This window comes from Diabrotica undecimpunctata, chromosome 10 (assembly GCF_040954645.1).
Source record: "Diabrotica undecimpunctata isolate CICGRU chromosome 10, icDiaUnde3, whole genome shotgun sequence".
Classification (NCBI taxonomy): domain Eukaryota; kingdom Metazoa; phylum Arthropoda; class Insecta; order Coleoptera; family Chrysomelidae; genus Diabrotica; species Diabrotica undecimpunctata.
This window is the reverse complement of record NC_092812.1, coordinates 75,304,268-75,323,359: the sequence shown is the minus strand read 5'-3', so window position 1 is coordinate 75,323,359 and position 19,092 is coordinate 75,304,268. Positions and strand designations below refer to the sequence as shown.

The 19,092-nt window shown below is 33.3% G+C and overlaps 1 protein-coding gene across 1 annotated transcript in view; it reads left to right on the top strand.

Annotated features, from left to right (window-relative positions):
• Positions 1 to 317: 317 nt before the first annotated feature.
• The window catches only part of orb2 (cytoplasmic polyadenylation element-binding protein orb2), a 316,079-nt gene continuing 297,304 nt past the window's right edge, over positions 318 to 19,092 (top strand). The window contains exon 1 of the mRNA XM_072546756.1: positions 318 to 1,450. Coding sequence (XP_072402857.1) covers positions 455 to 1,450 — 996 coding nt within the window. The 5' untranslated portion in view covers positions 318 to 454. The remainder of the gene's footprint in view (positions 1,451 to 19,092) is intronic.

Below are 19,092 nucleotides of genomic sequence, written 5' to 3'. Positions count from 1 at the left end.
TAATCATTACTTACTTCTATCTTATGAAACTTTAACGCCCTGTATATAAACGTACAACTTTCATAATAATATTAATGTATAAAAGGATGACCTTAATTGACAAATAACTATAACGCTTTATAAAAAAGGTGATATAGAAAACGAAATACTTTACCGAATTTTCGTTATATACGCAACCAATATTTCCCGGACTAAAAAACAAAAGAAGAAATGAGTTAGGTGGCGCAAACTCAGGCGATGCAATCTTTGGCAGGTTCGTATATTCGTCCAGAATCGAGGTCGATCGTTAGTTCTCGGAGATCGTGGTCCTCCATGCAAACTAATGACACTAACATGAATGTAGGCTGGTGGTTCACTGGTTGTGTGTTCACGTTCAGACGGGTGTATGTGTATGACATAACGCAAATACAGATACGGGACATCGTGCTCCGCATCTAGTCAGTGACGTATACTCATGGGGGAGTTTAGTTCTAGTGGTAATGCGAACATCGGTTTGAGTGTAGTAGAAATATCCGTGAATTCCGCTAAGAGCAATCCGACTGCGAATACGTTATTCTACACCACACCTACGAGCTCTTCGTCTTCAGTGGCGACGGGATTAGTTGAACAGGCAAAATTATACAATCCAACGATGCAAGATGATCTTTCCGCCTCCGAGAAGAATCAAGCATCAAGTGTCTCCGTCAGTGGTGCTAACGCGGAAGAACTATCTCTTCCGACATCCACCTCCTCGGTTACCACTTCCGCAATAGATAAAAATGTTGGTACAACGGCAGCCGCTGCAGCAGTAGCATCCGCAGTTGCGGTTTCGAAGGACTGCGAAAATTCTGTCAACGATCTCTCGGACAAGTTGAACGATCCGGTTTCAAGAAACAAGACAGTACCGACTCTACAACCTCTCTTCCATCCTGCTGAGCCTAGTACACCAGCTGGAGCTCTTTGGTCGACGGCTATAGAAGACGGATATGCACCAAATTTTGCTAGTGTCAACGGAGGTATGGGCTTTCAAAATTTTTCTTCGCCAACTCAACAACAAATGTTTGGTGGTAATAACATGAATCAGAATCACGTGAACCAAGGCCGAAGAGCCATCACAGCTAGCCACAATTTTCCCCACAATATGGCAAGACAACAATCTTTATCGAATCATCCGTTGTATAAAGGTTACGGTACCTGGGCCAATCCTCCACCGGGTCAAAATTGGTCTCCGGGAAATTCTTCCGTGTGGAACCGTGGCCGTAGCGTTCCAAATCTTCCTCCCTTACAACAGATGGGAGTAGGTCTCGGAGGGGCGGGTCGTAAACCTAGTCCTACTTTCAATCAACAGCAGGTCATTTCACCTGTCAAATTCCGTAGAAGCACTTCTTATCCAGGAAAAGGACCCTTTACTCAGCCGCCCACCTTCGAGATCACCAACATGGACGAAAACAGAGAGCTACTACCCTATCAGGTAATAATGTGTGGCACTTGAAGCACCGTTTCGTTTTCACTGTGATGCCATTGCCAGATTTTTAGTTTTTTTTTTTTGTATTTTTACATTATTTATTTTTGTGCTATAGTCATATGTGGAACGATTGATTGCTAAACATATGGTTTTTTAGTTATCCTATTATCTTTTCACACACTCTGCATGCATCAATACTATTGATATTAGTTCTTTTAGATGAGTATCATATTATCTTGATTTATACTCTATTGACATTTTTATGTTCCCCGTATGATAAATACATATTTCAAAGTTAGAAAATAACCAAGTTATATTTTTAATAAATTATTTTACACATGATTATTAATAGGTATAAAAATATACGTCATGAGAACAGATAATTTAATTTCGGTCGTGAATTTTACAGAATAAATTGATTTTAGATCAGTTTCCGAAAAATCTGTCTTATAAATGTGTTTATAAAAAATCTGAATAAAACTTTATGTAAACATAATAGTACTTAATTACTACATTTTAAAAACAGAATAATGCTCCGTTACATTGGTTATTTAATCGCGAATCTCTGGATAAAATCCAAAGGCTTTTTTTAATTTTCTTATTCTCCGAAATTATATTATCATTTTTCCTTGTTTAATCTTATATATATATATATATATATATATATATATATATATATATATATATATATATATATATATAATTTTTTTTATTACTGCTTTTAGAATCATGTTTTTATTTTTCCTCTATTATATAATACAGTTTTAAATACTTTTGCATTTCTTTTGTAAAATCAGTATACATTAAAAACCAAATAATATCGTTAATTTTGCTTTGTTCCTTAATTATAAAATGCCAGATCATCAATATTATAAATCAGCAATTCCAATCCGTGTTTATCAATACCCCAAATTGTCTGTCGTATGTTAACCTGCTTTAGCGTTCATCAGCTTGCTTTAAATCATCTGAGCACCTCTCAACGTTTCTGTTGTTTTTCCTTGTTCCTTTTTCAAACATCATTCTAAAACTATTGCTGTATATATTTCTCTGATTGTTGTTTGCAATATTACATTTTTCTTTTGCTTTTGAAAGTTTTTCGTCTGCATATTCTTGTTTGCATTTTTCATGCCTAGTTGTCTTTACCTTGCTTTAGGGCGCTACAACACTTAAAGAGTCTCTCGCCACTTTTCCCTGTTTTTTTTGGCCCGCTAGCCTTCATCGTCGGATTCCCAATCTTTTTAGATTATCCTGCACTCCTTTTACCCATCTAAAACAGGGTCTTCCTCTACTTCTTCCTTTTGGACCACCCAGAAACACTTTTTTGATGGTTCTTTCCTCCCCTGCTCTTTGTATGTGACCAGCCCACTTTATCTGCCCTTTCTTTATTTCAGTTTTCAAATCTGGTTTTCCAAACAGTAGCTGCAGCTCCTAGTTTCTGCTTAATCCCCTGGACTTCACCGGTTACAATTTATTAGATTTCCATAGGTATATGACTACTGGATGGATCACGCTTATGTATAAGATCTTATTTGTATTTTTACTAGCAACACTGAACTTGAAGAAATGCTTGTAGCTGTACCCAGGTATTTAAATTTTGTCACTTTCTCATACACCTGTGTCCATTTGTCAAGACTAGATGTTGCACTTCCCGTTGGTTGCTTGACATGAGAATGAACTTAGTTTTTTCTCTGGAAACTCTCGGTCTTGCCATCCCCCGTATGGCGTTCCAAAGATGTATAAGGACATTGTTATTATCCTGCATATTTGTAGTAGTATTAATGATTTATTCCTATACTTATTATATTGTTTGGTTATCACAGTCCTTGGTTTGTTTGTCTTATTAAGTTCTGAAGTGTTCTATTCGTTTTTAGCAAAGACCATGAAACGTTTATATTCTATTCTTTTTTTATCTCTCTTTGTTATACCTAGCATGCATCGCTCCATTGACCTTTAAGTGACTTTGAGTTTCGATATTATCTCTTTCGTTAGTGTCCAAGTTTCGCAGCCGTATGTCATGATTGGTAGTATACACTGATCGAATGCTTTTACATATAGCATGATCAGCATAAAGGTGTTAGACCTCGGAATTGGGGAGTAGTACTTGCAACATAAATCTTTCCAAATAATAAGTCAGTTGTGGTGGTGGTGGTACGCGTGTGTCGCGTTCCACTAACAAACTTACAGTTATGCTATGTAATGTTCTAATAAAAATAAAATAAAAACGTTTATTGCCATTATAAAATACATTCTAAACTGTTAAGTTTCTTATTTTTCTTCTCGACGTCCCGCTCTTGCACCGCCTGACTTGGATGGTTCTTCCTCTCGGATTCCTGGGCTTCTGTTGTTGGCTTCCTGGCTTCTTCTGTCGCGGGTGTTTATTTGGTTATAACTTATTCACACCTGTCCTATATACCCATAGAACGTGCCCTATTAGCCATTGGGATATGCCATATTTGGCATGAGAACTTCCCCCCAGTCTGTAATGCCTTAAGTGGAGATGAACTCAGAACCACAGTCTCAGACTAGCACGGACGTTTATATACAGTAACGATAATGATAGAAAACGTTTTCAGTTAGTATTATAACCACATATTACACCCAATTATCCATTTGCTATCTTCTATTTTTGTCTCTCTTATTTGCTTACTTATGTATACAATTAATAACGTTTTTATTGCTACAGTATATATTTTAAAATCTTTTAACCTTATTTATTATTCTTTAGTTCTTGTTAACGTATATAGGAAAAGCGACAAATTTGATAAAAAATACATTAAAAAATTGTACTGGTACTTGTGATATCATGAGCTGATATGAAAATATATAGGTTTCTAGAGAAAATGAACAATTGTAAAATGAATATTTTTAAACTATATAATAATTTTATACCTCAATACACAATAAACCACATTTATAGTCTCCATAAAATATTATGTAGAAACGGACTAAATCTGAAATGAAATCATCTTACAACAAATAAAAAAAAAAAAGAAATTTTATATTTAAAAATCAAGTTTTAGTATACTAATTCCAGAAAAAGCCTGTAAATACTTGAAGACTTGAAATAAATAATGTAGCAAGTGCCAAAATCATTATTTCGAAATAATCGATTTTTTTTCTTCCACAATGAATGTATTAGAAATAACTTTCTCAAAATTAAAAATAGGTTTATTCAAGTGAATTATGTTTTTGTGCATTAAATAATTTTGCGGACTTTTTTTAAAATAATTGTAAAACAAATAAAACAGCTATAAAATCTTAGAATGTGCTAAGTGCCATCACAAAAATATAAAATATTGGGGTATGTTTTGTTTTTTTTTCTTCAGAAATTCTACTCTGGCAGGTCAAGTTAGGAAGAGTCATTTCTGCAATAGTTTTAATTGTAACATTTCTCTTTAAAACCTTTGTTGATTTCCAAGTTTCCAATTCATTCAGAGTTTCTCGTATTTTAACTAATCCCGGATTTTGTCGGTTAATGTTGATCCATTGAGCTTTTGAAATTTGAAGCTTGGATGTACTTACTGAACTTTCAGAAGCAACTTTAAAATCGAAGAAGTCCTCACGGTTCATTAATTTAGCAAGAAGAGAAGAAAGAGTGTTTTGTTTACAGCTGTTGTCATCATTCTTACCAAATCCATAGGTACTTCACTCTTCTCTTGCTTTTTTCGCTTTTCAATTTGGGCGAAATCCCTGTCGCAACTCATAAATGAATGACCCGATACTAGATACTTGTGATTTATCTCATCGAAATACCCCTTGGAAACTAAATAAATCCAGAAAAACAATAACATTTTATTTTTATTTTGTCCGGCACAGTTGTCGCTCCAAATTGTTACTTTTCGTTTCTGTGTCCGTATATTAGTGTACTTTAACACACAAGACGCAATTTCATTCCCTCGACGTCCTGTTATACCCTCATGCCACAAAAACATGAAGCCAGTGTTATTGTCCCCTAGGTGAACACAAAGGTTGTAGTTGGAAAGCTGTCGCATATAATACATTTGACTATGAGTTAGAGTTGGCAATGATAAGACCTGCTGTAGATCCATAGAAACTGTCATGGTGTCACTCGTGGGTTGCTGAAAATTCTGATGGTCTTTTCTCATTGCTTCTACAGCTGCTTCAGCTTTTCGGTGGTGAAGTTCTAACTTAAATTGAGCATCTTTCTGTATGGGATCTTTTGTTTGCATGTGCAGTAAATCACAGGTAGCACAGGTATCCGTTCTTGGCTTACGAAAGCTTACATTGGGAAAATTCTTTTTGAAAATTTGAAAGTAAAAACGATAGCTCACTGCTGAATCAGGATGAGCTTCCTTAAACGCCAAGTAAAGTCTATTTATATTGAGATCGGAGCTCAGATACTGTTTCTCGATTTTTAAACGGTTGTAATGTCCCACGTCTCAGGGAAATTTGTTTATGTGCTCGATAACCAATGCTCTATCTTCCAGCATGAACTTTCTAAACTGCAGTTTATTACCTCTCCTTTTCTTATAGACTGAATCTCCTTTTTTTCAACTTAGCCAATGTTTCCATTTGTCTTGGAGTTATTCCAAACACCGCGCAAAATGTACACACCTGTAAAATGTTGCCTTCTTCGTTGGGCAATGTGAAGAAAAGCGTAACCTGTCTCTTACTCTCTTCTGGTCTCTCATAATTTCCATGCCTTCTCCTCTTGATAGCACACACATGGATAAAATTCATAGCATCCGTATTTTGTCGTACATTATCATTCAAACCATAAAATTCGTGAAAAAGCCTCAATTTTTGTTCATACTCTATCTCTTTACATTTGAAGTTGCATTTGCACAATATCTAACAAAATTTTAGAATAACTACTGCCCAAAAATAAAAACAATATTCGATTAACCTTAATTTCAGAATAACTACTGCCCAAAAATAAAAACAATATTCGACTAACCCAGGAGGCTGCTTGGTAGGAACTTTTTTATTATTTTTATTTGTATAGTACTCTTCTCCATCATTTCTTTTTTTCTGCCTTTCCTTTTGCTTATAGCCCTTTCTAGAAGTAGCACCAGCATTCATTCTTATATGATTTTAGGATTATACAGAACGAGATAAACAATAACAACTTTACTAATACAACATCAAAACAGTACTGAAACTGTCATATTTATTGGCACTTACCACATTTTTTTACCGGCGACGTTGTGGCGATTGACAAACACGAACTCTGTTAAGAATTTTTTAAGTACGTAATAATAACCCGGCGACTTAGCGCATTATATAGGTTGTTGGTTATGGTACTTGGAACATTTTAAAGATATAAGATTTTTTGGCACTTACCACATTATTTATTTTATGTTTTCACCTATATTTTGTAAATCTGAAACAAAATTCCAAATAATTTCGTAAGTGGACGACAGCATTTACCATAAAACGAAAATGATAATGAGATATAAGGTGGAAACACACTATTTTCAAAGAGATGCAAGTGTAGTAATCTTCGAATGAAGGATTCGAAGAACGATGTTTGGAAATAGCTATATAACTTTGAAATCTATTGGCAGGACACATGCCAAAAATCAAGAAACAAAAGACTAATTAAAAATAGACACTAAAATATGAGGAGAGAAGTGGATACTGACACAGACTGCGAAAACGTGACATTAAAAGTAGAGCCCGAAACACTTATAGAAACATAACTGTGATGTTGGCATTAATAATGATATAATCATTGCATACAGGGTAAGATAAACTATTTGGAAACAAGAAAAGTTCAAATTATTTTCTTGTAGGGCAATGTAAACACCATGTCTATACAAAGTGAGAGCTTGATTGAGTTATTAAAACTTTCTTTACTTCCATTATCATATTTTTTTAAATTCTAAAATAAAAAATTTTTTTGTTTAACTGCAGGCTCATACACTTCTGTTCATTTCACTTCGGTATTTAAGAGTACTATGTACCTGTAACTAATTAGAAGCCTTTTGTTAAGTATTAAGTTGCTTTGAACTACAAAAGAATTGTTTCTTTTGGCGTAAATTTAATTGTTGACTGAATTTTTTTGGTTTTAAACTGTTATTTCCTTTTCCTTTCATCTCATTAGCAAGTTTTATTTCTTCGTCAATCACTCATATTTACTGACAACTGTTTGTCAGTACAAGATACTTCCATCTAAGTTTTGACTTACATCGGGCTATGACATAAGGATTTTTTTGAGAGTGTTGTTCTGTTGTGATCGTGCTAGATATCCTACACATATAGGTACTCATATTTTTATGAGAGATATCACATCTTTTTCATCCGGTTTGGGTTTGTATTTGTCATATATTTCATATTGGTATCTCCTCCTCCAGGTATCATTATGTCTGCAAAGTTAGCATATCCATTTTATAAGGTCGAATTCAGACCAACACTATAATGTATTGCTAATTTATTACAGAAAGAAAAAACTATTGTTGTAGCCGTTTCCGAGAAATAATGGGTATGCTAACTTTACGGTAAAGCTAGCATAGCTATAGCTATATCTCGGCAAGGAAAAGGGGTACAGGGCCCATCCTGGCGGCATATTTTATTGCTAATTAATTGCTGTTGATTGGTATATTAAGTTAATATAGTATGATTATATTAAGTAAATTAAGTTGTGGCGAGTTGCAGTCGATTAAAAGTTAAAAAAAATATTCGGACTCGATTTTTTTTTGCACAAGCTTATCAAAAATTAGTCCCTAATATTAAATCCGCAAGAAAACACAGGTAACATTATTCGATATTTTGTTAAAAAATTTTTTCTTAAAAGTTGTAAAAATTAAGTTTTCTGCCTGGGATAATGGTTTTTGGGTGATTCTGAATAAAACAGATCCGTAGTAATTTCTTTAATAGTTGATCGGTGTCGAGTTATAATAAGCGTTTGAAATTTTGATAAACGCGAAATCGGCCATTTTCAAAGCTCTAAAACTGAGTAATAGAAACCCGAGTATACGTACATGGAAAATTTGTAGCTGGCGTTTGAACTTATCTATTAAATGTTTCATTTTCTATATATTTTTATAATTTTTAAATTATTTACTGACTAAAAATCTTTCAAAGATCTATATTTAATATTAATTCTTAATATATAAGTTGAACATGCTACATTTTTAAGCGAATTTAATGAATAAGCAACAATTTACTTATTTTCTACTTTTCCGATTCAGCCTGATTTAGAATATTTTCTTTCTGACACAATAACTCAAAAAAAAACTTATAGAATTTAATGAAATTTTGTAGGCACATCAGTGAGAAAGAGAAAGTGAGCATCAAGAAAGAGTTTATAGTTTTTGGTGTATATAAACCATCATATGGGAATGTATTGCATAAAAAGTGCATTATTTAACTTTTGCAGTAATTTTAGCATGGTTCGATAGAATAAGATGAAATTTTTGGCCTATATCTCGATTTTTCCGGGGTTGAGTTTTGCGCTATGTGGATAACAGGGTAATTTTTGGGCATTGGTCAATGTACCAATCAACAGCAATTAATTAGCAATAAAATATGTCTCCAAAATAGGCCCTATAACCCTTTTCATTGCCGAGATATAGCTATGGCTATGATAGCTTTACCGTAAAGTTAGCATATAATCATTGTTTCTTGGAAAGGGTTGCAACAATAAATTGTTTCTTGGCGTAAAACTTCGCCAATAAATTAGCAATCAATTCCTCTTTGGCCGATATCTTGGTTTTTCGGGGGTGTGTATTGAGCCAGGGGATGATGGGGTAGCTTTTGGGGATTGGTTAGTATACCAATAAACAGCAATTAATAAGCAATAAACTATGCCGCCAAGATTGGCCCTGTACCCCATTTCCTTGCTGAGATGTAGCCATGGCTATGCTAGATTTACCGTAAAGTTAGCATAATCATTGTTTCTCGGAAACGGTTGCAGCTATACATTGTTTCTTGGCGTAAAACTTAGCAATCGGCAATAAATTAGCAATCAATTCCTTGCGGTTTGTTTTTTGAGACTGATATCTTGGTTTTCCGGGGGTGTGTTTTGAGCAAGGGGTCATGGGGTAGCTTTTGAGAATTGCTTAGTATCCCAATCAACAGCAATTAATTAGCACTGTTTCTCGGAAACGACTCTAGTAATAAATTGTTTCTTTCCGTAATAAATTAGCAATAAATTATAGTGTTTGTGTGAATTCGGCTTTATAAAATGGATATGCTAACTTTACAGACATGACGTCATTTTCACAAGTGCCACTAAATACTTTTTCCTGCTACCTTTGTTTAAAGACGAGTAACACGATTTCATCTGCTTTGAAAACGATCCATATTTAGGATTCGTATATCAGACCCATAGTTACTTATGATATACTGGTTTGGTGGAATAAAACAACGCAGCAAAAGACAAGAATAGAGTTAGTTATAAAAAGTGCAAAGCCTCGCATGTGCAGGAATCACAATTGTGTCTTCATGGCTTAAGTTTATATGTTTTGGTTGTCTACTCAACCCAAAGTCGTTTTTGTTTCCTCCGAATTATCCTCCGTTTGATTTCTCATGTGATTCTCATTGGTCACAAATGACCCTAAATACATGAATGTGCTACCTCAAATCTAGAAGATAAATTTAGCTGTTATTGTAATTTTTTATATTGTCTTTATCCTTGTATAAACAATCAACGTATTGAGTTATCTCGGTGTAAATGTTTAATATATTACTATTTAATTAAAAGCGCGTATCTTCATGTTTTCAAAACACAGTGAATCGCATACTCACAAATCCAAATTTAGGAGCAACTAAGTTATCAGTAACCTTACGAGCTATATTTTCATTTGATTATTTATTACATCAAATTTTTCCTATCCGTTATACGGAAAGAAAGTAATTGTAATATCTAAAAATTGTGTTCCCTGTGTTGCCTGGCATCCTATTTCAATGATGTTTCTACATTATAAAAGCAAATTGTAATTTCATTGTATATCTACATATTTTTTACCACAAAATTGAAGTTGTAGAAACTAGAAATATACATTATCATCTATCAGACTAGGAATAGCGACGTAAGCTGTAAGCTGCGCGAAACCAAGACATAGAAAATGCGTTCACGATCTCTTTTGAAGTTAATATGTCAGTGTTGCCACGTTTCAATAAAAAATATAAAATCGTAGGTTTTTCACTGCCGTCTGCCTATAACCAAGACTTTTTCTTGCTCTCATATTCATCAGTGGTGTCATTAACTGTCCCGTCAAACATCGCTTATTGTAAATAATATTCCAGAGAGATCAATACACAATTTACTGTCCTTACATCTTTCGCACTGAAGAACTGAACACTAACGTGAATTATACTTTGTTCGTCTAGATCATTTTTAAACCACCATTTTTTAATTTTTCCCTAAAATATCCTAAAGCAATCCCTATAGAAAAAATTAAATGATGTACAAGATAGTCGATCATGGTGGAAAACGCAATAATATGGATTGACGGCAGCTCTGATGAATATGTCAATAATATCAAGAAATATTTGGATAAAACATTAAAGATAAAAAAGTCTAAAGACTAAAAATCAAGATTCTGGTAAACAAAAATGTCAGCTGAGTATAACAAACTAAAGAGCTAAGTGCTGTCGCATAGCACGACAGAAAAAAACATACACAAGGAAACTTGTGATGAAAGAAAGATAGATGGAGGGAGATCAAGACAGAGGGTAACAACACAACGCTCGTTCACTAAAGATGTATATTATGTACCATACAAGAGCGAGTTATTTTGCAATTTTAAAAAGAGAAAAAACATAGTTGAATATCAGTTGCCAAACGACTGTCTGCTAGCGAAGAAGAGATTCTTATCTATAAGAGATTAGCTTTTAGCTAAGAGATCTATTATATTAGATGCCAATGGACTTATTTATTCTACAGCTAAGCCTATCACAGACTAATATTGGGTTACACTTTAATATTAAATACATTAACCTCTTCATAAAAAGTAGTGGTTACATTAATTTTGGTGATGCTCCGAGAGTTATGTCTCTAGGAGAGGCGTAAAAAGAATCATAATGCAAACCTTTAATTGAAATTATCTACTTAAAGAGATTATGTCCAACTGAAAATACCAGCGATAATGATTTTTATTCGACGTATTTTTAAAATAATTTTACTTCTCGTTTCGGCTGCCTTGATTTATAATTAAGACGAAAATATTCCTCTATATATTTTATAGGTGCTTCATTTTCTGTAACAATGCATTTGATACAAAAAAATATTTTGTAATATTATCCACTTCACTCAATAAATCCCGGTCCTAACTAATAAAACCAGAACTTTTATGCAATATTATATTCTGCTCGTCGATATAATATCATTCTAGGGCGGTACATTGATTTCAATACATATTTCACAATTCGATGACTTTTTGTGGAACGATTTGTCCTTGGCCTCGCAATAGGCTTCAGCTTTCACAGTAATCTTCTCATTTGATCCAAATATTTCAATGGAGTATTATTTTGAGGTCTAAAAATAGGCACTGGGGATCAGATCTGATAGATACACTACGAAAGGTAAAACCTTGCCAGTTGATGTTTCCGCCTTTGGTCGCTATGGAAGGCTGTCACCTGCTACAGTCTACTTAGCTGAGTTAAATGGTGAATCTACGTTTCATACATTATTACAAATAAATGCTAAAATTCCTGTTTATTGCGCATAGCTCCTGTTTGTTCCTGTTGAAACCAGGAAAACCTGCCGAAGTTGCCAGTTATTACAAGTCAATCTCTCTAGTATCACACATGTACAAACTTCGAAAGAATTCTACTAGAGAGGGCAAAGTCAATCCTCGAGCCAAAGTTCGCCTGATTCCCGAACAGGCTGGGTTTAGACCGAAAAAGAACTACACTAACCAAGTCCTACATCTCACTGAACACATAGAACAGGGCTACCAAGACAAACTAATTACAGGTGTGGCGTTCGTAGACCTAACGTTCGAATGAGTCGAAACCAGGATATAGGAAGTACTTCGGGACCTTACAATTTACTACAGGAACTCGCTAAAGTCTAACCCCACCAAAATCCAAGTCCGCCTAAGAACGAAAGAGCCGAAAACAAAGCCGAAAATCAGATGGAACGGACACCAACTATAACACGCGGAGCATCCAATATATCGGATCTGTGAAGACGAACGACGGAGTACACCGAGTCCTTCAGACAGTTATTTGACGACAGACACATGTTGTTCGGTGCGGCAGAGCACTCACACGACGACCTGCGGTTGAAATTCAGGAAAGGTGTACTCAGTGGCGTTCCCGTGGAACCTCCAGTCTGGTATCCTCGAAACCAAACATACGAGATGGCCAATACTGAACCAAATGAGATTGGGCGTGGCAAGCTCGATGAAAATGACACCTTATGCACGTGCAGCCAACGACAGGTCATGGACCACCTGCTACAGCACAACCAATGCCAGTTATCGTGCACGATGGACCACCTGTGGAAGGCAATAAACTGCGTTTAATTCTGGCCTGAACATCTGAAATAATCACGATTGGACACGAAAAAGTAAAAGTAAGTGCGCTTAAAAAGTTGCAAATAACGCTTTGAATCTTCATATGCATGCAAAATTGTGATTACGATATCTTCAAACCCTCTACTATTTCAAAAAACTTCAGTTTATGATTGGTCAAAACGATTTTATGATTTTTTTTATGTTTGTCGAATATATAACTGTCGAATTTGGGCTACCAGAGCTTTCATAATCATTTGTGTCTGTACAACGTACAACCGCATTAAAGTCGGCATAGCACATAATATTAATAACCGAATAACATTTATCAAGTCATTACTCTACTTGAATAGTATTAATTCCATCAGAAAGCAATTCTTTGTCAACACATGGATTTCAGAGTTTTCAAAGGTAAAAATTGCAAAAATATCGTCACTTAAACTACTAACTTGCAACCTAATAATCTGTGTAAATTTTTAGAGATAACGTTTAAATGGCTGCATTTTCTTATAATACCTACTTTTTTTTATTAATAGCCCCATCCATACGTCGGACCCGGAACTTATTGAGTGATGTGGTTATATATAATAATTGCAAGTATGTAATGTTTGTTCATTTTTGCATGGATTGCTTTTAGTCAGCAATCAAGCGCATATGTCACTAAAATTGTAATATTGTAGTTATCATACGGGGTTTTACAGAAAATATGAAAAATATTACTTATACAAACAATCGTTCTGCATTTCGCTTGCTAGGCTGTCTGCTATTTTTTTTTTGCTCATGTACCGTATCTGTATTTTGTTGATCATCGTCATAGCACTAGCTAATACACTCACCATTGTAACTGTGATATTGTTTAATAAACATTAACTAAATTGTTTTTGTCTGTTTTTCTTTTGTTCTCTTTATTCAACAGGTTATTTAAAGATCCAGTTATCCTTTTGCTAATAAAAATGTTTTATAGAAATAAAAACCAAACATCATCATCGAGATCATAGAACGCACACACAAGCACATACATATAACATGTATCTATATATATATATATATATATATATATATATATATATATATATATATATATATATATATATATATATATATATATAGATATATGTATCATCCCTATCTGTTCCTCAAAAATCACGAATAATTTGTAGCATTTACATAAGGAATGAGGTATCGGTATCTATTTTTATTTTATATTCTTAAAAACTCTAGTTCTCACAAAGTCATACTAGCGCAGTCTGGTTGTGCAAAAATCATCGATTACTAGATGAATAGATGAAAAAGTACTCGTATTTTTACTTTGCATTTTTTTTAAACAATAATTTATGGTCACAATTTGATTTTTTGCCTTTTTTTCCCTTACATTTTACATAAACAATATTTATATCATTTTTTTATATCAAGAATATCTTTATTTTCCCGTTTTTTTATATTAAAATTGATAAACAATTTACGGAGGTATTTGCAAAAAAGCAGTTTTTTTGCACAAATTTATAAATTTTATTAATTTTTTTATTAACAAAATAAAATGTTTAATTAATACATCTAAACATCCATGAATTACCGTCTTTTAAGTTTGTGCGAAATTTCCCCCCGATGGGTCAAATAGTTTAAAAGTTATTTAATTTATTTATCCCTGAGGCTAAATATTTAACTATTGAACTTGCTCTATTAATGATGCTAGACACATTTAGCAAATTTCATAGGATTCTTTAAACTACAGAAACGTAAGATCACGTAAACTATATCAGAAGTTAAAAGACGGTAATTCTTTGATGTTCAAATGTATTAATAACATTTTAAAATAAATTAGTGCAAAAAAACTGCAAATATCTCCGTAAATTATTTATCATTATATATCTATTAGTCATCTAGTAACCCCCACGTATGTCTTAAAAGCTTCAGATATCTGTGAAAAATTTGCTGTGAAATCGATGATTTTTGCACAATCAGACTGGGCTATACTGTTATATTAATGTGTATTAATAAAATCAGTTGTGAGTACACAAACTGTAATGAAATCATTGTTATAATAATAGTAATAAATGTATATTAATTGTTTTGTGACTAACAAAGGGGTTACATTTCAAGATCACACTTTTTTTTGTTGTTTTAAAGGAAAACTGTATATAAGAATTTATAAACGATTGATACTATAAAAGAAACCTATAATAGCAGTAATGGCTTCAAATATATTTTCATATATAATATCACCAGGCTCAAAAGCCCAGTGCTGAACATAGACATCTTCGTGTTTCCAAACCTATCTATTTTGCACCGCTCAGTTTATGTTTAACCTCTTAAATCGTCAGTCCAGGTGGTCGACCGTCGTTTCTCTTGTCTTTTTTTGGTCATCATTACAATAATCTGTCCATCGCCCATCTGTCATTTTAGCTATATGTCCTTCCCATCCCGATTTTAGTCTGACTATCATTTCGATGATGTTAGTCACCTTGGTTCTTCTCCTGATCTCTTCGTTTATTTATTATGTCTCGCAGAATCATTCCTAACATGGATCTCCCCACTCTTTTCAGTTTCGTTCATGGATTCTTCTCTTCAGTTCATTTCATGGATTCTTCTCTTCTCTTCTAGGTATTTATATTTATCTAGTTATTTCTTGTACAATATCAAGTAAAGAATCTTTAAATATACGAGTTGCTACACTTTCGAAGAAACAACAGTTTTTGTTCTGATTTTGTGTTATTATTCTGTCAAAGTAAATATTTATATGTTTACTCAATAGACCCTCAATATGAGAGTTCACAGGATACGTAGTTTTTCACTTATGAGTAAAGATTGGTTTAGGACTGAAAACATCTGACAAAGACCTGAAACGAAAGCGAGCAGCTTTGGATATCTACTCTGTAGTATTGTCTTTTTAACTTTACAGTTCATTATGAATCCATGCTGTTTACGTGGCCTCTGCATTGCTGTCTTCTGGAACTCATATATCTAATCATATTATTCCTAATATTTGTCTGACTCACTCGTCTTAAAGTTCTTGTATAAATTTTGACAACTACTTATTTTCTCAGATGACGCCTCTCGAACTTCTGGAAATAATTGCTGCTCAAGCTGGATCTAAACCCAAATTTAAATGAAATTAAAAAAGGGGACCTAAGACATCTAAGTTCAAACTGTCAAAATTTTCCGACACTGAGTGATAAAATCTGGAGGACTTATACCACTTCATTTATCAGATCACCTTAATTCTTAACGAATTCACAGTGGTCGTAGTAGCTGTTTTAATCCCTTTCTTTTTGTAAGCTTCTTATATTACTTCAAATTAGGAAGATCCTTTAGGTCTAATGCATATGCTCTCATGCCGTGTCTTAAAATTACTAAAGAAATTGTATCTAAAAGTCACTGCGTAAAGTTTCGTCTCCTTTACAAAATCGGCATTTTTGTCTGGATTTTTCTTTTTTATACTTTCAATTCTCCTGAAGTATAGAACCTTTTCGAATTCCTATTACTTTTTGGTATTATATGATGTGTAGGACTTTTTGTTTTTACGTTTATTAGTCCCGTCTGTTTTACAACTGCCTGAAATAGTTTTACTGTTTTCATAGGCAAAATAAACAAAATTGCATAAACCAACATTTTCTAGTTTTATTTATTTAATATAAACGGCATATTACACATATGAGATTTTGGGCAAATGTCTAAAAAGTTCTGAAATTTCGGAAGTGTTCGAAAGTGTATAGCATTAATATAACAACACATATTTTACTTCTGATTATTAATTAAGTCAAATAGAAAAAAAAAGGAAGAGACGACCGCTTTTACCAGAAAATATAAACAGAAATTAAACGTTTTATAACTATAACGCTTGCTTTAACATATACAATTTTGATACTAGACACATGATCAGGTCTTATTGGGGCTGTAGCAATTACTCGCTAGGTCTGATTGTGGGACTCCTGTTACAAGGATCTCTAAATTTGTGCGGGTTCCTATTAAAACAGAACGCTTGGCAACGTGACGAGGGGTTTCTTGAGTGTATCGACTTCTGGCGGAGTTGCCATACGCGGAGAAACTTTTACAGCAAATGTTTGTACCTCCCAACTCAGTCGGTTTTCCAAAAATAATAATTAGTAGCGGAAGGACATTATTGGAATCTATTACTCAAAACTAAATATAGTTTCAGCTATAAATAATTAATTTCATTTATAATGGTATTCACATATTGATTTACAGAAAATTGATATCCGTGAAAAGTTGATGTTTTATCTTGTTTAAATAATGTTGATTTTCTTATTTGATCGTTGTGTTATATTTTCTTGCTTTCATCATATTTTCAACAATTTCTACATAAAACTTAACCTAAACCTAACTAATGTTAGTTCAGTTTGGTCGTTTTTCTTAATACAGATTAACGACTCATTTTCATCTCTGGGTTTATTTTTTTTTGTTAATTCAACTCTTGAACTTGTAAAAACCTATTTTATCCAGTGTTTGGTTTCAATATAGCTAATAAAAGTATTTATTGAATACTGTTATGTCCAAATAAACAGTAAATTGCTAGTTTTTTAATTTACTATAAACAATCTTCGTGCTGGAATGCAGCACCAATTACAAAACTGATGACCTGGGTGGATGAAAATACCAGTACGAGACGAATACTTATATACCTTAAGTTTCGCTGTTGATCAAGTCGTTATCGCACAAGATGGAGGCGGTCTCAGTTTTATGATTAGAAAATAAAGGTGTGTACCTAAGACATGGAATACAGATAAACCTAAAAAATTCGAATACTTAACAACAAAAAGCAACAATATAAGACAACTCGAGGTAGACGAAGGAATATCAATTAAAGGAACAGATAAATGTGAGTATTTATCACCCATAATAAAGAACAGAAAACAACAAAAATGAGAAAATATAATACCATGACAAAATGTATATTGGCATACCTATATCTCAGGAGAAGCTATAAAGTTACAACACCGGACATAATGGAGTTCGACAGAAAGAATAACGAGAAATAGACCTCAAAGGTCGTTTAAGATAAGAGGAGACAATAGAAAGAAGATGGATATTGGTAGTATATAGAGAGCTGAAGAGAATAATTAAGAGAATAAATATCATGAAAACTGTAGAAATACTAATATTTACAGCAGTCCACTACTAAGTAATGTGATACTGCATCAGACAATCGAATGTGTGCGAAGATTGCAATTAAAAATAGTTCTCACTTGAAAGTTATGATCAGTATTGAAAATTGTGGGCTGTTGTGAGCTTAGAAGAGGTGATGAGAACAACAAAGAATCAAAACATCACTATTTATATATGGGAGACTTCAATGCTAAGGTCGGGAAACGAAGAATTGGGAAATATGAAATTGTAAACAGAAATGAGAGGTGTGATCGATTAGTTCACTTTTGCCAGAGCGAATATTTAGTAATAATAAATATTTTTTTCCAGCTACCTCCACGCACACTATGTGCATGGACCTCTTCACAACAAATAAAAAATGTAAAAAACCAGATACATCAAGATGACTTGGATATACTTCAACGCTGTTAAATGTACGATAACATAGTTTAGGTATGATGATTCAGATGATAATACTGTAGTCTCTGTGATCGAAACTAAACAAAAAAATATCAGAAAATCTATTGTAAAATCATGGTACTTAAAAATAAACTCATAAATGAGAACATCACGCAAGATATATAGAAACAAATTAACCGACGATATAGAGACAAATGAATAGATATCAGATGGAGTACGTATAAGATAGGGAGTGAGACAGGGTTGTATACTGTTGCCACTGCTGTTTAACGGCCATAGTTAATACATTTGCCAAACAAACGCAAATAAAGTTATACTCGTCGGCAAGGACATCGAAAGATCTTCAACTTTTACTAGAAGATATAAACAGAATAATCAATAATTAGGGGTACAGATTAATGTTAAATTGAGTATGTGATATTCAGTAAGAATACAATTTATCATACACATTATACAATAAATAAATATCAAACATCCCTTGTAAAATTTTTAGGCTATATTTGTAGCTAAAGTATACATTTTTTTAAAAATACTCCATGTATATAATATCAATTTTTTTTTTCAATATTTTATGAGGAAAAATAATGGTACAGTATTATGATTAAATGCAATAGGAGCGCAGAAGTATTGATTTCTAAAAAGAAAATAACTCCGGATATCTTCCACCTGGATGATAAATTTGACAACTCTGCGCCCATA